The sequence below is a fragment of the Formica exsecta genome, unplaced genomic scaffold, assembly GCF_003651465.1.
Source record: "Formica exsecta isolate Colony F162 unplaced genomic scaffold, ASM365146v1 scaffold207, whole genome shotgun sequence".
In the NCBI taxonomy this organism is placed as follows: domain Eukaryota; kingdom Metazoa; phylum Arthropoda; class Insecta; order Hymenoptera; family Formicidae; genus Formica; species Formica exsecta.
In genome coordinates this window covers 393,990-413,180 of record NW_021849367.1, presented here as the reverse complement: position 1 = coordinate 413,180, position 19,191 = coordinate 393,990, and the positions used below count along the sequence as shown (strand labels likewise).

Sequence of the window (19,191 nt, the reverse complement as noted above, 5' to 3'; positions counted from 1 at the left end):
TTATCGGGTAAAATATAAAAAAGCCTCTCTTTCCAATTTTGAATCTCTGCACGGCTCAATTCATGTTCAATATTTTGCAGCGGTGTAAATTTCACATTCACGCCAAGCTCCTTCAGATTCTTAGCACTTTCCTCACCCCATTCAATAGGAACCAAAGTATCTATCGTACCATGGTACTGAACAAGTGGTACCTTATTATGTTCTGGCCTTGCTTTTAAATGCTAAAATTGTTTTAATAAATAAATAAAATAATAAGAATATAGTTTTATACTAAAAATAAATATTTTTACAATTTGGTTAGTGTATAAAATGTTACATTTTGAAAATTTTATTTTTATGAAATCTGTTCATAATTATCTTTTAATAATCGAGTATTATGTACCATATTATAATGTTTTTCCTTTAGAAAAGTATGTTTTTATAAAATATTAACGATTTTATTGTATAAATATACCTCATAGATTATAGATCCTTTGTTTAGGAAGGAAGACATAACAAAGCAACCAGCTATAGATGTTTTGTATCTGTATGCTAAATGCAATGCAAGGCAACCACCCATTGAAAAGCCACCCAGAATTATTCTGTTAAATGGAATTCCATTGGTTACTTCTCTATCAATCAAGTCTGATATATTCTGACACATAGAATCAACTGACTCTATATGTTCTGGTACTTGATTAGATATTGCCATACGATCAAACCATACATTTTGCATCTACAATAAAATTTTAGTAAAACTTTACAAAAAACTTGCTATATAAAAGAAGATAATATAAGTTTAATCCTGGAACCTTAACTAGAAAGTTGTTTTTTCTGACATTTGCTTTTAAAAAGTTTTCGATACATGTTTTGTACATATTGATATTAATTAAAAACTGTCTATCATAAGTGTTCCAGGATTAATCCATAATTGTACCATTCCGCCATTTGGTGTATAAGGTTGACTGGGTGCGCTAGGATAAATTAACTTTATGTGTGGAAACTGCAACTTTTCTCTGTTAAGAACGTTAATCCATTCTTTAATATCTTTTGCTGTGCCACCTGCAAATAATATAGAATATAATTAACAATTAAGGCAATATTACATAGAATTTTACTTTAATTTAAGAGAAAAAATATAATTTTACTATAAAAGTTTAATTGCATTCTTTTTTGCTTATTTTTCATTATATGATCCGACAGATTTTGCTATGTTATTTTACCGGAACCGTGGAAGAAAAATACAGTAGCTGTATGCTTTTGCGTAGCTTGCACGATATTTGCTTGTGAGATTTTTGCGATTGTTGTCATTTTCTTGAAGCTACTGATTTATTTGTCCGTCTCAGTTTTCTAAAATTACTGTCAATGTATAAAATTATAAAAGCTGCACTATATATTTTTACTGATATATCGTGATATGTTAGAATAGGAAAGTCACGAACTAAAGTATTATAGAAGCGCGTCTGTTATCAAGTTACGTAAGAAATGACACTTTATTATACTAATTTTACGTCAGATTCGAAAACATTTATTTGGTCTTACGCAATTAACTATATTATTATTATTATTTGTACATTTTACATTGCTTAATTACCTGATTAATTCATTGTTTTGATTGTTCCAATATTTCAAATTTCGCGCGCATTGTCACATCTTGATAATTCTTACACCATGGTTATAGTCATGGAACACATCTCGGCGATTCCATTCAAACCGCGTCATATTTTCTTCGTAATAATTTTTTGTCTCTAGTAGCGAATTGGCGTATAAATATATATTCTACGTCATTCTTCTACAATTAACTGTGCTAATTATACTCTTTCTAATTTGCTATCGCGATTACTTCGAATTTTATTTCGATATTAAATATTAGATCTGTTCGCGCGTTTTAGGATTTTTTAAACGATATGTGTGCATCGAGGGCAGTAAGTGTAATTAGACGGAGCAGGTCGATTGCTGCGATGTGATTGGCTGGCCGTGTCGATATATCGATAAACGCACGAGGCAAATTGCGATTCTCGAAGTATCCTCAGTAACGAACATCGAGTCCAAATCGGAGAGTCGGGTTCGAATAGCTCCGTATTTTTCACGGTTATTATCGTCTAGAAGTGAATCCCGCGGGTGAACAATTATCGCGAGTGTGTCGTAAAGTGTCAAACATTCGTCGCAATGTTGAACATTGTGCACAAACGTCATTATACACGCGAATATCGGTATCGACGATTCTTGTCCGGAATCCGATGCCGAGAAATCGTCGTCGCACCTTCTTCAAGTAATTCCCTCGTCAAAATGTATAGTAAAAGTACGCGATTTTATCGTCAAATGTATCTAAATCATCGTTCTTTAATTAATTAATGGGTTCGATTATGTTTTTTGTAATATTTGATCGAAATTGTCGTAGGAGTGGGAGCGGGGGGTGGGGGGGCATGGGATGGGATGCACTTGCTGTTACGATTGCTTTGATTGATCGATCAGCATCGATCGGATCCTTGCAAGGAGCAAGGATTCCTTTGTTCGATCGAACGAAGCAATTGTAATTTCAAGCGGATCCTTTCCAAGTCCTTCGTTAGTTACCAAAAACCGTCGAAAATTTGCACTACCGCCATCTCGGCAACCGGAGAAAAAGCACTGAATCTAAGAAGGACATGGACGAATGGTAACAGGCAAAGATGGAGTTACTTAACAAGCGTCGGTAATCTGTAAAAAAACAGTGAGCGGAGGGAAAAAGAAACATTGATCGGACGAGCACGATATAATCGGTTCTGTTCGCGGTCGCAAGATGTCAGCTCGATGACCGATCGCATCGTGACGTACGATGGTCGCGTATGACATTGCCGTAGTACTAAAATGGCCGCGACGGTTTCCGAGAATTCGAGTGCAGTGTTGTGAGTGCGCGTGCATTTCGACAAGTGGACCATCGTCTGGCAAGGACGCCGCCGACGCCGGAGGCTACCCCGAAGCATGACCGACAATCCCGCGCCATTGGTGAGTCATGACATTTCTCACGAGACGAGATCGGAGGATGCGAGAGATGCGGGGACCGCGGTGAGGTTACTGGCTGTCATCGGCGCTACCGCGCGATCTTCGCGCTGCCGCTGTCGCGACGCACGATTTTTTTTTTCGCCCTTTTAAGGGTCGTTTGTCTTTGATAATTTTACGCATATATAAAATTCTCTCTTCCGCCTATGCAAATGACACGTACGTGCATCCCGCATCCGACAAATGCGCAATCTGCGCAAACGCGCCGGTCGAGGTTCGATGTCCGCTGCGCTTTTTGACGTCACTCCCTGACAGCGACTATCACCTGTTCCTGATGACGTCACTCACAATGATGACGTCAACGGTCCCCAGTCTCCCGTAGAATCGTACTGTTCCTTGCTTCGATCTCGACCTTTTTAACACCCATCTGACCCATCCAGGTCTTATCGTACTTATTGGCATTGTTAACGCGCTACATTTGTCAAATTCGCGACATTAATTATTAATTTAGAGCAAAAAAAGGTAAAATTATAAAAATACATAGCACACAATAAATAGATATAATATTTCTTTTAAAATAGAATAGAAATTGATTATTTATATGTCAAAAATTTAGGAATTGGTCATTTGTGTGTTAAAAATTACATATCTCGCGTATTGAGATAAATAATTAGTTGTCTGTTCCAAGATGACATCATATTTACGGTATGACGTAGGCGGGACCTATAATATAGATGATGCTGGTATTACGCGGTGCTCGCTTACGTCAGATGGCAATCCACGTGATTGCATCATAATGTTGCATAAAGCAAAGGAACATTCTTGCTAAGGGCTGTTACATGCAAATGTTGAACTAAGTAATTTACCGTATACTCCAGAAAATCGAGGTACACTATAAGGATACACTTATCATTAAGGAACTTATTTTTATTTTGAGGAAAATTCTTGTTTGACAATTCTTGTTTTAAATAATATTTTGAAAGGTTAAAAATTTTAAAATTAATATTATAAAGAACAAAAATGTCAAATATATCTATATATTTTTCTGTCATATCTTTATTGTCATATACTGTAAAATCGAAAATGATCTGATACGTATATTATTTCGAATTAAATTTTTTTTTGTATAAAAATAATAAAAAGAAATAAAAATTAATTTAACTAATTTTTTCTGTTTAAATTTTGATAATAATTTTGTAGACAGAAATTTACCACGATTGTAAAATTTACCAGTAATATTCTAATTCACGGTTTAAAATATTGATCTCAATTTGAATTTATTGAGTGCCAACTACATGGCCTGAGAATATCGCAAAAAATATATAATTGCGTTTTTTTGTCTTTTTCCCTCGATTATTACTGGAGCATACAGCAAATTACCAATTATTATACAATACCAATATTTATACAGTTTATTTTTCTATCTTCGTATGTATTTGTGTTTTTGTACATATGTATATTTTTATGGCTTTGCTGCGCAACTTTCTCGAAAAATAACATTGAAGACGAATCAGAGTTAAACCATTTTAATCTGTGAATTCAATTTATTGCTTTCTGAGATCCGTTTCGAAGGGCTTTTTCTTTTCTCTTAAGCTTTTCCTTACCCAAGGAAATATCGTGATTAAATTGCTTCATAGTTTCTTCGGAGACGCTGTAGCATTTGGCATATATTTACTACCGTAGAATTGCAATGCGTTTATATAGCTTGAAGGAAAATCGGTGAGGAGTGATTTATCGTAGTCGATTTAAAACATCGGCTCGTATAGCTGGATTAGAAATTGCAGTTAGTTTACTTCGGCGAAATGTACAAGATTTCCGGGTTGCCATTAGGAGACAAATTGCGTGACCACGTTAGACAAATGTCTGTAAGCAATCCCGCAAGATTTCCGGTTTATCCGAGGCTCTCCTCGAAACCAGTTCGATTTGCGGTTCGAATCGAGCCGCGAATATTTTTAGCGAAGATTCGCGACACGAGATCTCGCGAAGTCGCCCGTAGATGTCGCCACGACCATCGATATCTACATTTTTGCAATATTCATTTACGATTGTTTCGATATGGCGTAATATAAATTCGGATCGATACAATCCAAATATTTATTTCCCACGATATTTTGGTACGAAATAAAATGGCAAAGTTGAAAAAAAATTAATCGGCGCGTTTGAAAGAGCGAAAATATATTTATAATTTGATGTAAAAATTTTTTGAACATGGATTATTCTTATCAGAATGTGTAATCCTTGAAAAATAATTTTCATACAAAATAGAAAACTAAAAAATGATTTTCCTATAAAAAATAAAAACTTATCATTCCTCAGGATTGACTGCACCAATCTTATTCAAACTGGTCGCAATCGAAAGCTTGCATCCACATTGTATAAGAAAAGTGCCGTTAGATTTTTGATTAATGGCTTGGTTCCTGAGGAATTTTAATCGAAAGTTTATTAGACGTAAAACTCCGGATAAGCTACTTGGTAGCGTCGCGGCCCCTGTACATAGGCAATAGGCAAACCGTTGAACAAGCCAAAACGTTTTTTTTATATACTTGGCGTCGCGACGCTACCGCGTCGCTTGATTTATCTCAGAACGCGCAAATATTTTTTATTTCTATTTTCCGATCAGTGAACGCACATTGCTAAATAAAATATGTACGGGCATAGTAATCGAGGAAGAAGGAATCGTTGTAGGATTTAGGTAAAGGTCGGAGAAAATAGTCGGGACGCGGTCCAGGTCGCGCTAGAATTGCGTGAGATTGGCGATCGTCATCAGTGTTTTCCGGTGAGATATAAATGCACATTCGCACACGATCATCGTCATTGCCTGCCTGACGAGATACTGTCCCGCCATTATTATACTCAACGAGCATTACACGGGGATATTATTCCGCGAAAAATATTCTCGTTGAGAGAAAAATCGTCTCTTCCCGGCTATAATATTATTTCGATGAATTTTATTTTTTTTTTATTTGACGATAAATTGCATCCATTATTTTGACTTATTATTATTTGAAAAGATATCTCATTTCGAATCTTGTACGATCGTTGATGTCGGATTCATTTTACGATTCGCGTGAATAAATAATGCTTTTTAATCGTATATATACAATATTTCGTTCCAATTTTTACACTCTTCCGTTGATCTTATCCTGGCGATTTATTCAGGTTCTTATATGAGAAGAAATTGCGCTTAAAGAAAAGTAGAAAGTAGATACTACATTCTGTGGTGTTAAAAGAACGAGATAAAAATGCACCGGAAGCGGTACGTTATTTCAGGCAGTCACGCTAAGTTATATGAGAGATTACATCGCGATTATGTATGAATATAGATTACAGAATATAGATCGCAGAAGATTGCGTTCTTGGAACTTATCCAATTCGTACGAACTGAGAAGCTTCTCGATTAACAGCGAACAATCTTTTATTTTATTGTCGCATCAATAATCTATTGTCTTTCGCGATGAAATATTAAATTATATTTAATGTGTGTGCGACTAATTAGATTTTCTTCTGCGAAATTATAGTCTCAAATTATATTCCGTTTAAAAAATAATTTAGATTCTTGACATTGTAGAATTATTTCCGGTATATAAAAAAAATTATTTGGAAATCGTTAATACACAAAACCAACATATGCGAGATTTAATTCGCGCCTTTCTCAATCAATTAGATTTTCTTCTGCGAAATTATTAGTCTCGAATTATATTCCGTTTAAAAAATAATTTAGATTCTTGACATTATCGAATTATTTCCGGCATATAAAAAAAATTATCTGGAAATCGTTAATACACAAAACTAACATATGCGAGATTTAATTCGCGCCTTTCTCAATCTTTTTTAGCATCTGAATCGTAGAAATTTGAAATCCTTAAGTAACGTGTTTGCATCTTCGTGTGCATCCAAAGAGAAAATTTCTGAATTTTCTCGGATCGAGGTTTTCGCCCTTTACTTTTCCTCGTTAGCGTATTAGGGAGGACGGGCACGAATTGGAGCAAATGGAAATGCGATGAGCCGTCCCGGTTTCACACACGAGGTCTCGATGACATGGCTCTTGCTCTCCCTCTCGATTGATTTCTCTCTCTCTCTCTCTCTCTCTCTCTCTCTCTCTCTCTCTCTCTCTCTCTGTGGATCTATCTATACCGAGACGTTGTTTATACCCGTACATACGCCTTCGCGTCGGTTGATGATGCCGCCGCTTGCGCAATCGCCGTTTGCGTTTCACATGATTCACCCGCGTGAAACGTTGACGGCATCATCGATGTTGATTTCACGAAAACGAGGTCGTACGGTGATTGTCATTGGACGGATCTGTCGATGATTCCCCGCGGCTCATGCATTCCTAGCGATGATCGGCTGGAAATAGCAATGGTACACAGGGTTGTTCGTAATCGAGCTGACCTACATGAAATTCGAAAGTGGATATTGATTCGAGAGCTATATCTGTCTGAAAGGAAATTCTGTTAGGGTTCCTGGGGAGTTTCTCGAAATATTCTCGAAAGTCACACAGGTTAGCTTCATCATTTATTAAAGTGATTAGTGTATTGTATCGTAAGCGCGCACTTGCGGGGGATTCTCGCGAAATTTCAGAAAGGGGATTGTATAAATTGTAGATTGAATATGCCTTGATGTTCTTCCGTTTAATTCTCAATTGTATTTGCGTCTGAAAGCGAAATTCGCTAAGCTCACGAGTGCTATTGAATTAATCTCGCGATGAATATTCCTCGATATTTCTCCTGTATTCTTAATTGATATACGAGTGTCATTTATATGCATTGAGCTTTGTCAAGAGAAAGAGCTTGGAAATCTTCGACATTAATATCTGGCTGTATTCTTTGAAAAAAAAAGAAGTACTAATTGTATTTAATATTTCAAGTAGAGATATATAAAATTTTAACTAACAACGTGCATAAATTTTAATTATCGGTCTTCGCATTGTTTACTTCAAAATTGAAATATTATATATTATAAATGTAATCAACCGATATCACACATTTCTGACATTTCAAACTTTTGAAATGAATGCTCGGTTTCGGTCTTCATTAGCTATCAATTATCGACTTGATAACTGCAACTATCGATCAGAAAAGTACGACGTTGCGGTAAAGGCAGGCGTATGGAAAGGACAGCGACGTCAAGAGTGACTCAGGGCTTCCCTCGCCCCCTTCCCCTCCGTTCCCATCTCGATTCCACGTATTGCATCTGCATGTTAAGTTAGATTGACTCCGGGAGAAGTGAACCGTGAGCCACTCGAATATATATACGCGCGAAGTCTTCAGCCTGTCTCCCTCTCTCTCTCTCTCTCTCTCTATCTTTCGGCTTTTCTCTCCTCTCCTCTCCTTCCTTTCTTCGCGATACACGCTCGTCCGAGCGTACACACTCTCTCGCAAATGCGTGCGCCAATTGTATTTGCATATTTCAAATTATTTCGAGGAAGATGCTAAGTGGGGCGTCGCCAATGGAGCGATTCCACCTCTCGGTTTATCTACGAGATGCCGTTCCTTTTTTTTTCTTCTTTTTTAAATCTTCTCTCTCTCTCTCTCTCTCGTCCGCGTAAGTACACGAAGGCGCACACGTGGGGGATGCGATTCATCGCGTGATCGATACCGCAAATGGAGCCCTGCGGATTTCTTCGCGTGAAATTGACCGCTACACACGTGGGCCGACATTTCGAACGAGGGAGCATTCTCGTAAGCGCCTACGTACGACTCGCGAAATCGTACGTGGCGTGTCATTTAAATATTTGCTCGCCGCGTCTTTACGCTTGCGAATTTTATTTCCGCGAGATCTTAAAGCCGAGAAGTTTTCACGGGCGAGCTCTCTCACGCGTCTAAATGTCGAGGGAAATTTTCCTCTCGCGTCTTTCCGTGTTTATTTGCGTTTTTTTTCGCATCCGCCGCGCGCTCCGACGAAAATAAATAAAAATTACGTGCCTGCCTCTTCCCCCTCCTCTCTTTCCCGATGGTACATTCGGTCGGGTTTATATTTGCGAATTTTCACGCTCGACGGGCGAATTCGTTATGAAGTTTGCACGCCGGGTTCTCGTCAAGCAGCCGGCACCTACGTACCTATCGACACAGTCTCGAGAAAACGATAAAGCGCGTCTCGAGACGACGGTGAACGAGCAACAAGACGAGAGAGAGAGAGAGACAGGAGAGATTACGCGGTATCGGTTCCTCGGGATTCGGCGGATTGTGCGTCTGCGAAAAAGTTACGTAGAAAATACTCGTGATCTTTGAAATGGAAACTTGCTCGCTCGTATGCGCGGATATAAAAGGAACTTTTCATTCGTGAAAAAATAATATGCATCCCGCGATGCCTTTTATACGCGCGCGTCTCTCTTATCTTGCATATATTTCGCGTAACGTTCTCTCTTATTGTCACGAATATGTGACTATTTCTGCGAAAACAAAATCGCGCCTCGCGAATTTATACGACTCTCTTATTCTCCGTTTGTTATTAGCATCACCTCGTTTAACCGATGCGACTTTATCGGACAAAGTGCGTTGCAATCGTTGCTCTCTTTCACGTTTTTTCTACATCCTCGTTTACGCTCGGTACAAACACAAGAGACAGATATTTCTCGGGGAGGATATTGCGCGGAGAAAGAATGCGGATGCGTTATTCCCTTGGCACGTGCCGTGTAATTCTGCCAAGAGCCCGTATTAATAGTCGCGAAACCAAGAGGTAAAAATGATCGAAATGTTGGCGCCAACGGATACAAATCTTTATTGCGAACAACGGTGTACGGTAATGTCATTCTGCAACGGTCGTTTGGTAAAACGATCCCGCGCGTCATTTAACATTCAAGAGATACCGCCGTCTCTTGGCGCGATAATATCTATTTGTAAATTAACACACGACACTGGGCCAAGTCGCCTGGTGGATGTTTCTGTACTTCGTGCACACGTCGACGCTGCCGTGACGGAACGGCAGCTGCACGATGTTGATATCGTAATCGGTGTTGACGAGGATGGCGTTGAGCGAGGGTAGGTGTAACCTGTTGACGATGTTACCATCCTGAATCTCGCCAGTCACCGGATTCATGTCGGAGCAACGGGTCTTGGCCAGCACGCAGGCGGTGGCGTTGACGAACAATTGCGCGACCTGCATGCTCGTGTAGTTCGCGTAGCTATCCTTGAAGCCCGGTAACATTTTTGAGGCCTCGTCGACGCACTCCTTAAGCTGCGGAAAGTATTCGTCAGCTCGCGGGAATTTTCGATTTCCCTCTCCCGATTCTCCAGTTAGTTTTCATGGTGCGGTAGAGATCCGTAAAGTAACAGTCATCGTGCATGACAGAGGAAACTGTACAATATTGTATAATACAGGATGATTACAGAGCTCGAGAATTACGTGCGAGATATCCGTGTAATCTCACGTCGTCAGTCGCATCCCCAATGAGGTAGAAAATCGTGGCCTCAAGAATGTGGAGGTTGCATGTGGACTCCGCGGATCTATAGATCCTGTTTCGAGACGAGCATTAGTTACATCGGTTTCTTTAATTATACAAACGTTATTCTGTGTCTTCCGTGCTAGAATTTTCAAGAATATAAAAGAGTTTTGCTTGATTCGTGTTACTCCTCGAAACGTTGGTCCTCTCCTGACGTCTATACCCTGAATAATTAATTTGCAACAGATTTCTCATTATCTATTTACAATATTATACAATATTTATAACTAACAATATAATATAATATTTTACAATATTTACAACTAATTTAAAAATATTCATGCATTAAAAATAGATAAACGAAAAATGGTACTTGAAGAGTACCATTTTAATAGAGGCGTGTCTTTTGCAAATTTTTAAAAATATTTACAAAATTAGTGCTAAATATTTTTTCAGATATTAATTTGCGATTATCAGTGATAAAGAAATAGAAATATTTATAAACGTGGTTGTAACGAATAATGTAAGCGGAGTTATTAGATGATAGCATTTAACGAGGACGCGTTGTATTAAGAGCAGTAAAGCAAAATAGAGCCAATAATATTCTGAGCTATTAGTTCAGAGTTCAAGCTTACCAAACTATTCTTATTGACTTGACGAATGCATTCTAGGAACGAGCAGTAAATTAACATAGGACTTCGCGTGTTAGGCATACTGGTCGCATTCTAGACGGAATTAAGAAACGTAAAATTTATAAATAAAAAATTACAAAATATACTATGTATAGAGGATGAAAATAAACGACCGGCTTTTCATGCACATACTCGCAAATAAGCCTGACAATGGCCGTAACTGGTGTTGTTGAGATAATCGTCGGCGCACGTCGACATGGCCGCCAGCATGGAGAAGCCCTGTGGTAAGATGCTCGCGCGATAGAAGCAACCGTAACAAGCGTCGCGTTGCAAATTCGCGTTAGAACCTTGCGACTGGTTGCACAACTGATTCAGCAATTCAGGTATTTTCACTCTGGAAAGGAAAGTCGCGTTGTTACACAATGCGCGGAATAGGCACGCGCAACGAAAATATTTTTCTTTCTTTTTTTTTCGCACAAAGAGAGAACAATATCGGAATATACTGTTTAATCCCGGTAAAGGTTCCCAGAAATTTTCCCAAGTTGTCCTGCACCAGGGAATCGACAAAATTCACACTAGAAATCGAGAACAATATTAAAATCACAACTAACGCCGCTCTCGTCATCGTTGCACGAGGCCGTTTGGCAACTTCCTTCCGAATCGCATCGGGCTGGTACTTTTATACTGATGTATGAATCTGATAAGACTTGCCAGGGATGTATTTACGCTCGGTGTTTTTTCGTTTGGAAAAAGTACACTTCGATTCGTATAATTATATTCGCGCTAAAATATACATATTTTGTATTAAATCTTTCTCTAATTATTCTAATTATTTATATTTAAATATTACGGACAGACATCAATTAACCTTTTAATTCAGATTAAAATTTCGCAACGAATTTATTAATTTTGCATTTGATAATCGAGAAAATGTGTCTATGCAACCTTAGAGCGTTTAACTTTAACCATAACACAATCTTACTCCATCTGCTTCTGCTTTTGATTTAAAGATTGAAGTCAACATTAACATTGATAAGACGAGTCTTCAATTCGGCTATTTCTCCATCGGATTTTTTTTTAATTTTACGTGGCTCACGGCCCTGGCGAGGCTGAAGTTGCAGGTAAAGCGTAACGATTCTAATTATCTGCGACCTCGCGCACGAGGTCGTGACACGTGGTTGATCGTCGTTGTTTCGTGAAAATGGACCGTGAATAGGAGATGTGGGACGGCTAGTGAATCCCTCGATTCTGGCTCGAACCGATGCGAATCGTACATCGGGCAAAATGTATCGCATTATCGTTAAAAGTACGGGATGCATCCAACGTCATCGTTGCACTTTCACAACGACACGCAATATGGCGTGCGCGGTTACTTTATTTATTTTACGCTCGAGGAGAGAGAGAGAGAGAGAGAGAGAGAGAGAGAGAGAGAGCCTCTCGTGCCCGAAAATTCCCTTTTGCCGATGATTGTTTCCCGCCGGAAGTGGGAAGCTCGAGCCACAGTTAAAAATACATGACTCCGGATAATATTGTTGTAGTCTTCGCGTCACGTTCCGGCAAACTTACGTAATTAAGTAATTGATTCGGCATTTTATCCGTTTCAAAAGGTTGAACACCGTGAATCGGAAATGTTTTATTTGTGTTTTCTCTCGCAATCAGAAATATGTATTCGCGAATAAACTCGTTCGAGCGATGCGTAATGCGTCGTCGAAGCGAGATCGGAATATCCCATCCGCGTTTCGTCGACATGGCAACAAAATTCCTCCATATTCCGTCGTTATCTAACGGGAACTTTTAATCAGGCATCGCCATTTAGGAGGGACCCATCGGAAAATCAGCGCGCTTAAACGCGCGCTGGTCGCGACGAAAGTGAAAAGGCAAACGGTGTCGGTCGGGCGCTCTCTCTAATTTCGAGAGCCACGTGGAAAAGTGGGCTATGTGTGCGCGCGAGAAACGACACACGCGTCGCGGCTATTTGTGCGCCAGACATACGCGGAGAGGGATGACTGGACGAAGGCTGAATGTACGCAAACGGGGAGAGGAGGTTAAGAGCAAGATAGATAGAAAAGCAGAGAAAGAGAGAGAGAGAGAGACGAACGCGTGGACAGCGGTGCAATCCCGCCGGCCAGAATTAGAATGACTCACAGAATTATTTGGATTTATGTAATTCGAGAAATTTTCGGCGACCGCCGTCGCGACGTCGATGACGTCCTCTCGCTGCGTCACATCTGTGTTCGACATCGTCGACGGGTTACGCGCACGAAAATTCGCGGTATCATATTGCACCTTTGGTACCTTCCTCGCGAAGAAATAGATTTGGCGATAGATTCACCGCGAGACAGGATAAAACAGCTGTTGTTGAGCATCGTCTATAAAAGTATTTCGCGAAGCATCTCTCGCGCGATCTCTTCATGACTTACTAGAGGAATTTGTCACTAATGCGTTTTGATATCTCGGGCGTCAAGAGGAGAAAAGTCGACAGTAAGAGAATCCATGTTACGTCACTATAATTCTTAGTGGACTATAAGATGGTATCGAGTATTATATACGAGCGTTCGAAACCGTATTTCATTGCTGATCGCATGGAGCGTGGTCGGTACTTGGCAATATACAAAGAGCGATGAAAGCATTGCCGCGTCGTAAAAATATCTCGGTCATAATTCGAAGCTTTACACATTTAACGTCTTCGCGCGTAAACGCGTCCCAAAGTGTCGCGGGACGCAAAAGGGGCACAGGGTCTCCCGTGTTCTCGTATCCTCCCTCCCTATCCGATTCCCCATCGAGGAACTCGATCAAAGCGAGACTCAAGGATTCAGGTTGCGGCGCGTGTAGCGCGACATTGACGACGCCTTCCGTAATTGCTCTTTCTGGACCCACCGAAGGAATCTAATTACGACGGCGTCTCAAAGAATTGCACGCGTCGTAACGCGTCCGTCCGACAGCTGCATTCTCCTCCCAATTTCTTCGCGCCGCCGCTCTCTCTCTTTGAGCTCTTTACTAAAAACCAATTAAACGTCCGTAGTGTCTCTGAGGCATCGCCGCGATGACAGGTGCGTCTCGTCAAATGTCCCATCGTTGTGGCTGTCTAATTTGGTAAGCGGACAGTTCGATCCTTCCGCGAGTTCCACGAGCACTTTATTTCAACTTAAGTTCATAAACGCGTTTACGGCACCAACGAAAGATTATGTTAATTCCGGCTAAGATTGTGCGAGAGGATGAAAAAGAACGCCACCGGGAGTGTCGTCTCTCTACTGGATACTTTCCAATTACGAGGACGAGAATTCGCAACTCGGTTAATTCGTCAGCAATCTCCGTTGGGCGTTCCTCATCGTCGAATTAGGAGAGATGCGTACGCTCCTGATTATAAAAGGTTAAAATTCGTTTTGCTTTACCGAGGCGTGCGCGCTTCTTCCTTGCACACACAACCGCGCTACTTTCTCCAGCCGTGATGAGAGAAGGACGTCTCAATTATTTTTCCTCCCCACGGGCTCTCTCTCGGGATCCTTTCTGGCCGTCTGATAAGTGCATTAGTTGAACCCGGAAATTGGTCGACCCCCCGTGGCGTGTGCGCGCATTAACCCCACCATCTGGTTCTCGTCGCTTGAGAGGCGCGAGAAGTCGACGCAAAAAAAAAAGAAAAAAAAAGAATCGCGCGCGGTAAAAAGAAGGAGAAAGGACATACTATGTGAAGGAAAAGGTGATCCCACGTATATGAGCCGTACATCAACAGATTTTAACCTACATACGCTGGTGCTTTCCTTCGCACGTTTCGACCTCGTGGAATGCTTTTAGCTGCAGGAGCGCACAATGCCAAGTGTTTTGTGTCGAATCGCCGAAAGAAATAACTCCCCACGGCCTTTAACGTCGGGAAACCCTTCTTTTCCATTTTCGCGATTAAATTGTCTTTAAATCGATATTTATCGCTCATTTCTTTCTTACTATTAATCGAGGATGTTCTCGGCACTTATTGTCAGAAAATTTCAAATATACATTTTTTTTATTTTGCAATATATTTTGTTTTCTAACATAAATATTAAATACTATATATGCACAAATATTTTTCGTCTTTTTTTTCTGTTCATTTTTTCTACGATTTATTTTTTTTAAGAATCTTAAATTTATAACTTATAATAATAATAATTATTAATAATTTACAGAGACAGTCGCACAGAGCATTTGCCGCTATAATTTTCCTCGTCTTCCTTTAACATAAATTCGGCGAAGGAAAGAAATAAACGCCGTTCAGATATTCTCCGGAAACCGAACGTGGAATCAACGGCCCGAATTCGTGGGCGGGGTACGCGAATAAATGCGAGCATGTAATGCGGCGATAAAGGCGGACCTTTTCCCATAATACGACCGTATTCGTCACCGCGTGACCTGACATATCTACCGCCGCATATACAAATACATTTTCCTCGGCCCTGTGCACCCTAATTCGCAGGGTTCCCGGCAACGGATCTCGTTTTACGCGCACGGGTCGTTAGATTTTCGAGAGTACGGCCCAACCCCGTCTATAAGAAATTGACGCGGTACACGGCGATAAAAATCAGTTGGCCACGCAAAGGGTGCATGCATTGGTCCCGAGAGCGTAATTCAGAAATGCGATTCATGTTATTATCCTCGAAAGATAGATCCTTGCAGTAGAGTATATCTTGAATATGACAAGTTTAAATGAAATCTTATGTTCGTATAAAATAATTATAAATTTAATATATTATAACAGGGTGTCTACTCCCTGGAAAAACATGAAAAACCTGGAATTCTCATGGAATTTTTTTGTATCTGGAGAAATCAGAGAATTTTATTGAAACTCATAAAATTAAAAAAAAAATTCTTTCTTTGATAATTTGCTTATTATTATTTGCTCTTATACTGTAATAGGCAATTCGTCGATAAATCAAATTGTAAATTATGTGTTTAAAATATATTATAAATATATATCTATCTCTGTTTATATATATTCAATGCCTTAATAAAATATTAAATATTAAAAAAGGAAAATGTTATACAAATTAAAAATTTTTATCTTGACAAAAGCTATTCAGTTTTTTTCATAATACATTTGAAATTCTAGCACTTGAAACTTAAGTGGCTTTGTGTTTTTCCTTTGTATGAGTGAAAAACATTAGAAAACGCGTACAATAAAAAAATTTATTTTAGGTGGAAAAAACACGGAAAACCTGGAAATCTCAGGGAATTTTTTTTCTACCTGGAGAAATCAGGGAATTCTCATGGAATTTTATTGGGGACTCAGGGAATTAAAAAAAAAATTTTCTCTTTGATAATTTTGCTCTTATACTATAAGCAGTAAGCAATCCGCCAAAATATATTATAAATATATGTATAACTCTGTTTATATATATTCAATATCTTAACAAAATATTGAATATACAGTACATTTTCTTTATTTTAATTTTTAGTAACGAAAAATGAAAATGTTATACAAGTTAAAAGTTTTTATCTTAACAAAAGCTATTCAGTTTTTTTCATTACATTTGTAAATCTGGCACTTGAAACTTAAGTGGCTTTGTGTTTTTCCTTTGTATGAGTGAAAAACATTAGAAAACGCGTACAATAAAAAAACTTATTTTAGGAAATTGCACCAAAAAATCTTTAAAATATTTTCTTTACCTGGAATTTTGAACAAAAATGCCTGGAAAATCAAGGAATATTTTTATAAAATTTGAGTAGACACCCTGTATAATTTTTATTTGTTATACTATTATTTATATTGTATACACGCGATTTTATTATCGTTTACCGTGTTACTGAGTTCATAAAACGCGACAGAGCTCTATTTCTAATAATATTGGGGGCGCATTACGCATAATGAGAGAACGCCCTAATATAATGCTTATAAATTTTTAAAAAATAACGTGAATTCCGCTTTCTATGCATTATACACCGCTTGCATGTCAGTCGAAAAAATATGACCATTCGTATTCACGAATGCGAATTGCATCTCGAGAAGATCGTGTATACGGATTATCGTTAAAACTTGAGGCGATACTTTATAATCCATTAGTGTGTTTCTTCATTCATTCATTACATAAATCCGCGATAAATACTCTCAAGGCAAAAAATAAACATCTTGTTGCAGGAAACGCGTTACGCATCGTTGTATCTGGCATGACGCATATGTCTGGATGTTGCATCGAATTAGCAATCACAGTGACGATGCACATCCAGTATTTTGATGTTATTTGCGTGTCTATTTATACTTGCATATAAAATCGCATGTCACGACACGTGTAAAATTATTGTACATATTTATCTTTAAGAGGATCGCTTAACAATCTCTACGTCACTCTTGCCGGCTTTGCTTAAAGCCTGTATCAGATTACGCATTGAAAATTGAAGATTGAAAAATAAATTGGAATTTGACTAATCAAAATTATAGGAACTAAAATTTCTTTGTCGTGATTGATCAAATTTCCATCTTCAATCTTCAATCTCAATCTTCAATGCGTAGTCTGATACGGGTTTAATGTGTTTCAAAAATGACTTACGAATCGCGTTCGATTGTACGAGAAGCATGTGACAGGGTTTCGAGAAGCATTGGTACATGCTCGTTAATTTTAACGATCCTATCGAAACGGCAGCGTTCTCGTTGCAATCTTTCTCGCAGTCATTTTCGCATTCGCATTTCGTTCTTATCGCATTTCGCCGCTTTATAATTTCGTATGCGAAAGCAAAGAAAATTTGAAACGTCATCGCTTAATTTTTTGTTTCATCGCTTTGTACATTTATTTGTAAAGTATACGATTTTCAAAGTCTTAAAATTATATCTTGCCAACTTATTTTCTAAAAATGGCCGCGCGACATTCCTGTCTAAGCCGTCACGGACCAATTTTCATTTCTCGTCACTTTTCAATAATGGCCAATTGACGTTTCGCACGTGACCTTCGTTTGAAAGAAAAAGGTATCGGGCGGTTGAAGCGAGAGCGTTGTTTTTCGCGACGCTCCTACATCAGCTGCCGCCTGATCCACGATAGGGTCAGACCCCAAAAATTCGCTTTAAAAGTTTACAGGGTGCCGCAGGAATTTATCGAGGTGCCTCACACGAATGCTCTTAACGAAATTAAAACTGTTCTGAACCGTACGTACGATAAAGGGGACATATTTCACGCCGGGCCTGAAATTTACGAAAACGTTCGCGAAACTTTTCGGCAATTCGTACGTTACGGCTTTCGACGATCGTTCGTTTCGCGATATGTATATGCGCACACGTGTCTAAATTAATTCACACGATTGCTATTCTTATCGCGGATAATTTCGCGATAACGAATCCTTAACAATCAATTGGCGCGCTGGACTCAACGCGCTTTTGGCTTTATTCTGACATTAAGAGGATCCCGCCAAATAATATTAGCCATTATCCTACACGCTTTCACGGACGTGTAGTTGTTTCTCCGACGATGAGCCTTTTCTACCATCTTTATACGCGCGGAAAAACGATACCCGAAATCGCGGGCACCCTCCAGGTTCCATTGTTATGGTTACTGTTATAGCTTCGCCGATCCATCCACCAGGGATGAAGTGCTATTCCACTTCATTCTGCTTCGTGCCACACTGTCCGCTTTCGCACGAGTCATCGGAAATATTTCATCTAAGGGACGAAAGCATTTTTCCCCTTGGCGTTCTCCCCCTCCGCTCCTTTCTCATTCCGTATGACAAATAATGTGACGCGATTCTCTAGCGACGAATTATCAATTGTTACATGAAAAAATTCAGACATGTACAAGACAAATGAAACATATGATTTATCGACGAAAAAAATTTTGTTATAATTGCAAAAAATTAATGATTAATATTATTTTACATTTTAATTGTTTTCACGTATTACTCTCGTGTATCGTCTTTTCGTAAAATAATATTAACATAAATTATTATTTATAATATAAAATTATTTAATATTTGCGTTTTCAAGTTAAATAGGACGACTAAGTCCTATAGCAACGTCCACAGGACATTTTCACGACTCTTTTGTCTAGTAATTGTTACGAAAAATTTGTTGAATACGTCTTCGCAAAATGCGTATTAGTTTCCCAGTTTTCAATCTACCTATGACCCTGTCTTTCACCCTTCTCTTTTCTTCCCTATTAATATTGTGGCGGGTCAGCTTGTATCCGATCCAGGTATTAATAACGCACGAGAGATACAATGCACCGTAATGTAATACAATAAATAATAACACGGCGCATTGTAAAGAGCGTC

General features: G+C 39.0%; 3 protein-coding genes across 7 annotated transcripts in view; 1 reads left to right on the top strand and 2 right to left on the bottom strand.

Annotated features, from left to right (window-relative positions):
- The window catches only part of LOC115234799 (lysophospholipase-like protein 1), a 6,007-nt gene extending 4,586 nt beyond the window's left edge, over positions 1-1,421 (bottom strand). For 4 of the 5 annotated variants that reach the window (XR_003883954.1, XR_003883955.1, XM_029806140.1 and 1 more), the window contains exons 1-4: positions 1,203-1,421; positions 917-1,041; positions 455-715; positions 32-221 (exon numbers count right to left, since the gene is read on the bottom strand). Coding sequence is in view for 2 of the 5 variants with exons in the window: in XM_029806140.1 (XP_029662000.1) it covers positions 32-221; positions 455-715; positions 917-1,041; positions 1,203-1,290 (664 nt within the window). In the remaining 3 variants the exon portion in view is untranslated. Of the gene's footprint in view, positions 1-31; positions 222-454; positions 716-916; positions 1,042-1,127 lie in introns of all 5 variants that reach the window. The other variant, XR_003883956.1, reaches the window with a different exon arrangement.
- A 1,322-nt stretch (positions 1,422-2,743) lies between these two features.
- Positions 2,744-19,191, top strand: part of LOC115234796 (3-phosphoinositide-dependent protein kinase 1) — a 329,059-nt gene continuing 312,611 nt past the window's right edge. Inside the window, exon 1 of the mRNA XM_029806134.1 lies at positions 2,744-2,964. Coding sequence (XP_029661994.1) covers positions 2,941-2,964 — 24 coding nt within the window. The 5' untranslated portion in view covers positions 2,744-2,940. The remainder of the gene's footprint in view (positions 2,965-19,191) is intronic.
- On the bottom strand, positions 9,780-11,596 carry LOC115234798. The gene is made up of 4 exons (XM_029806139.1): positions 11,475-11,596; positions 11,164-11,365; positions 10,975-11,064; positions 9,780-10,134 (listed from the first exon to the last, which is right to left on the bottom strand). The coding sequence occupies exons 1-4, from the start codon at positions 11,594-11,596 to the stop codon at positions 9,802-9,804; spliced, it is 747 nt and encodes a 248-aa protein (XP_029661999.1). The 3' UTR covers positions 9,780-9,801.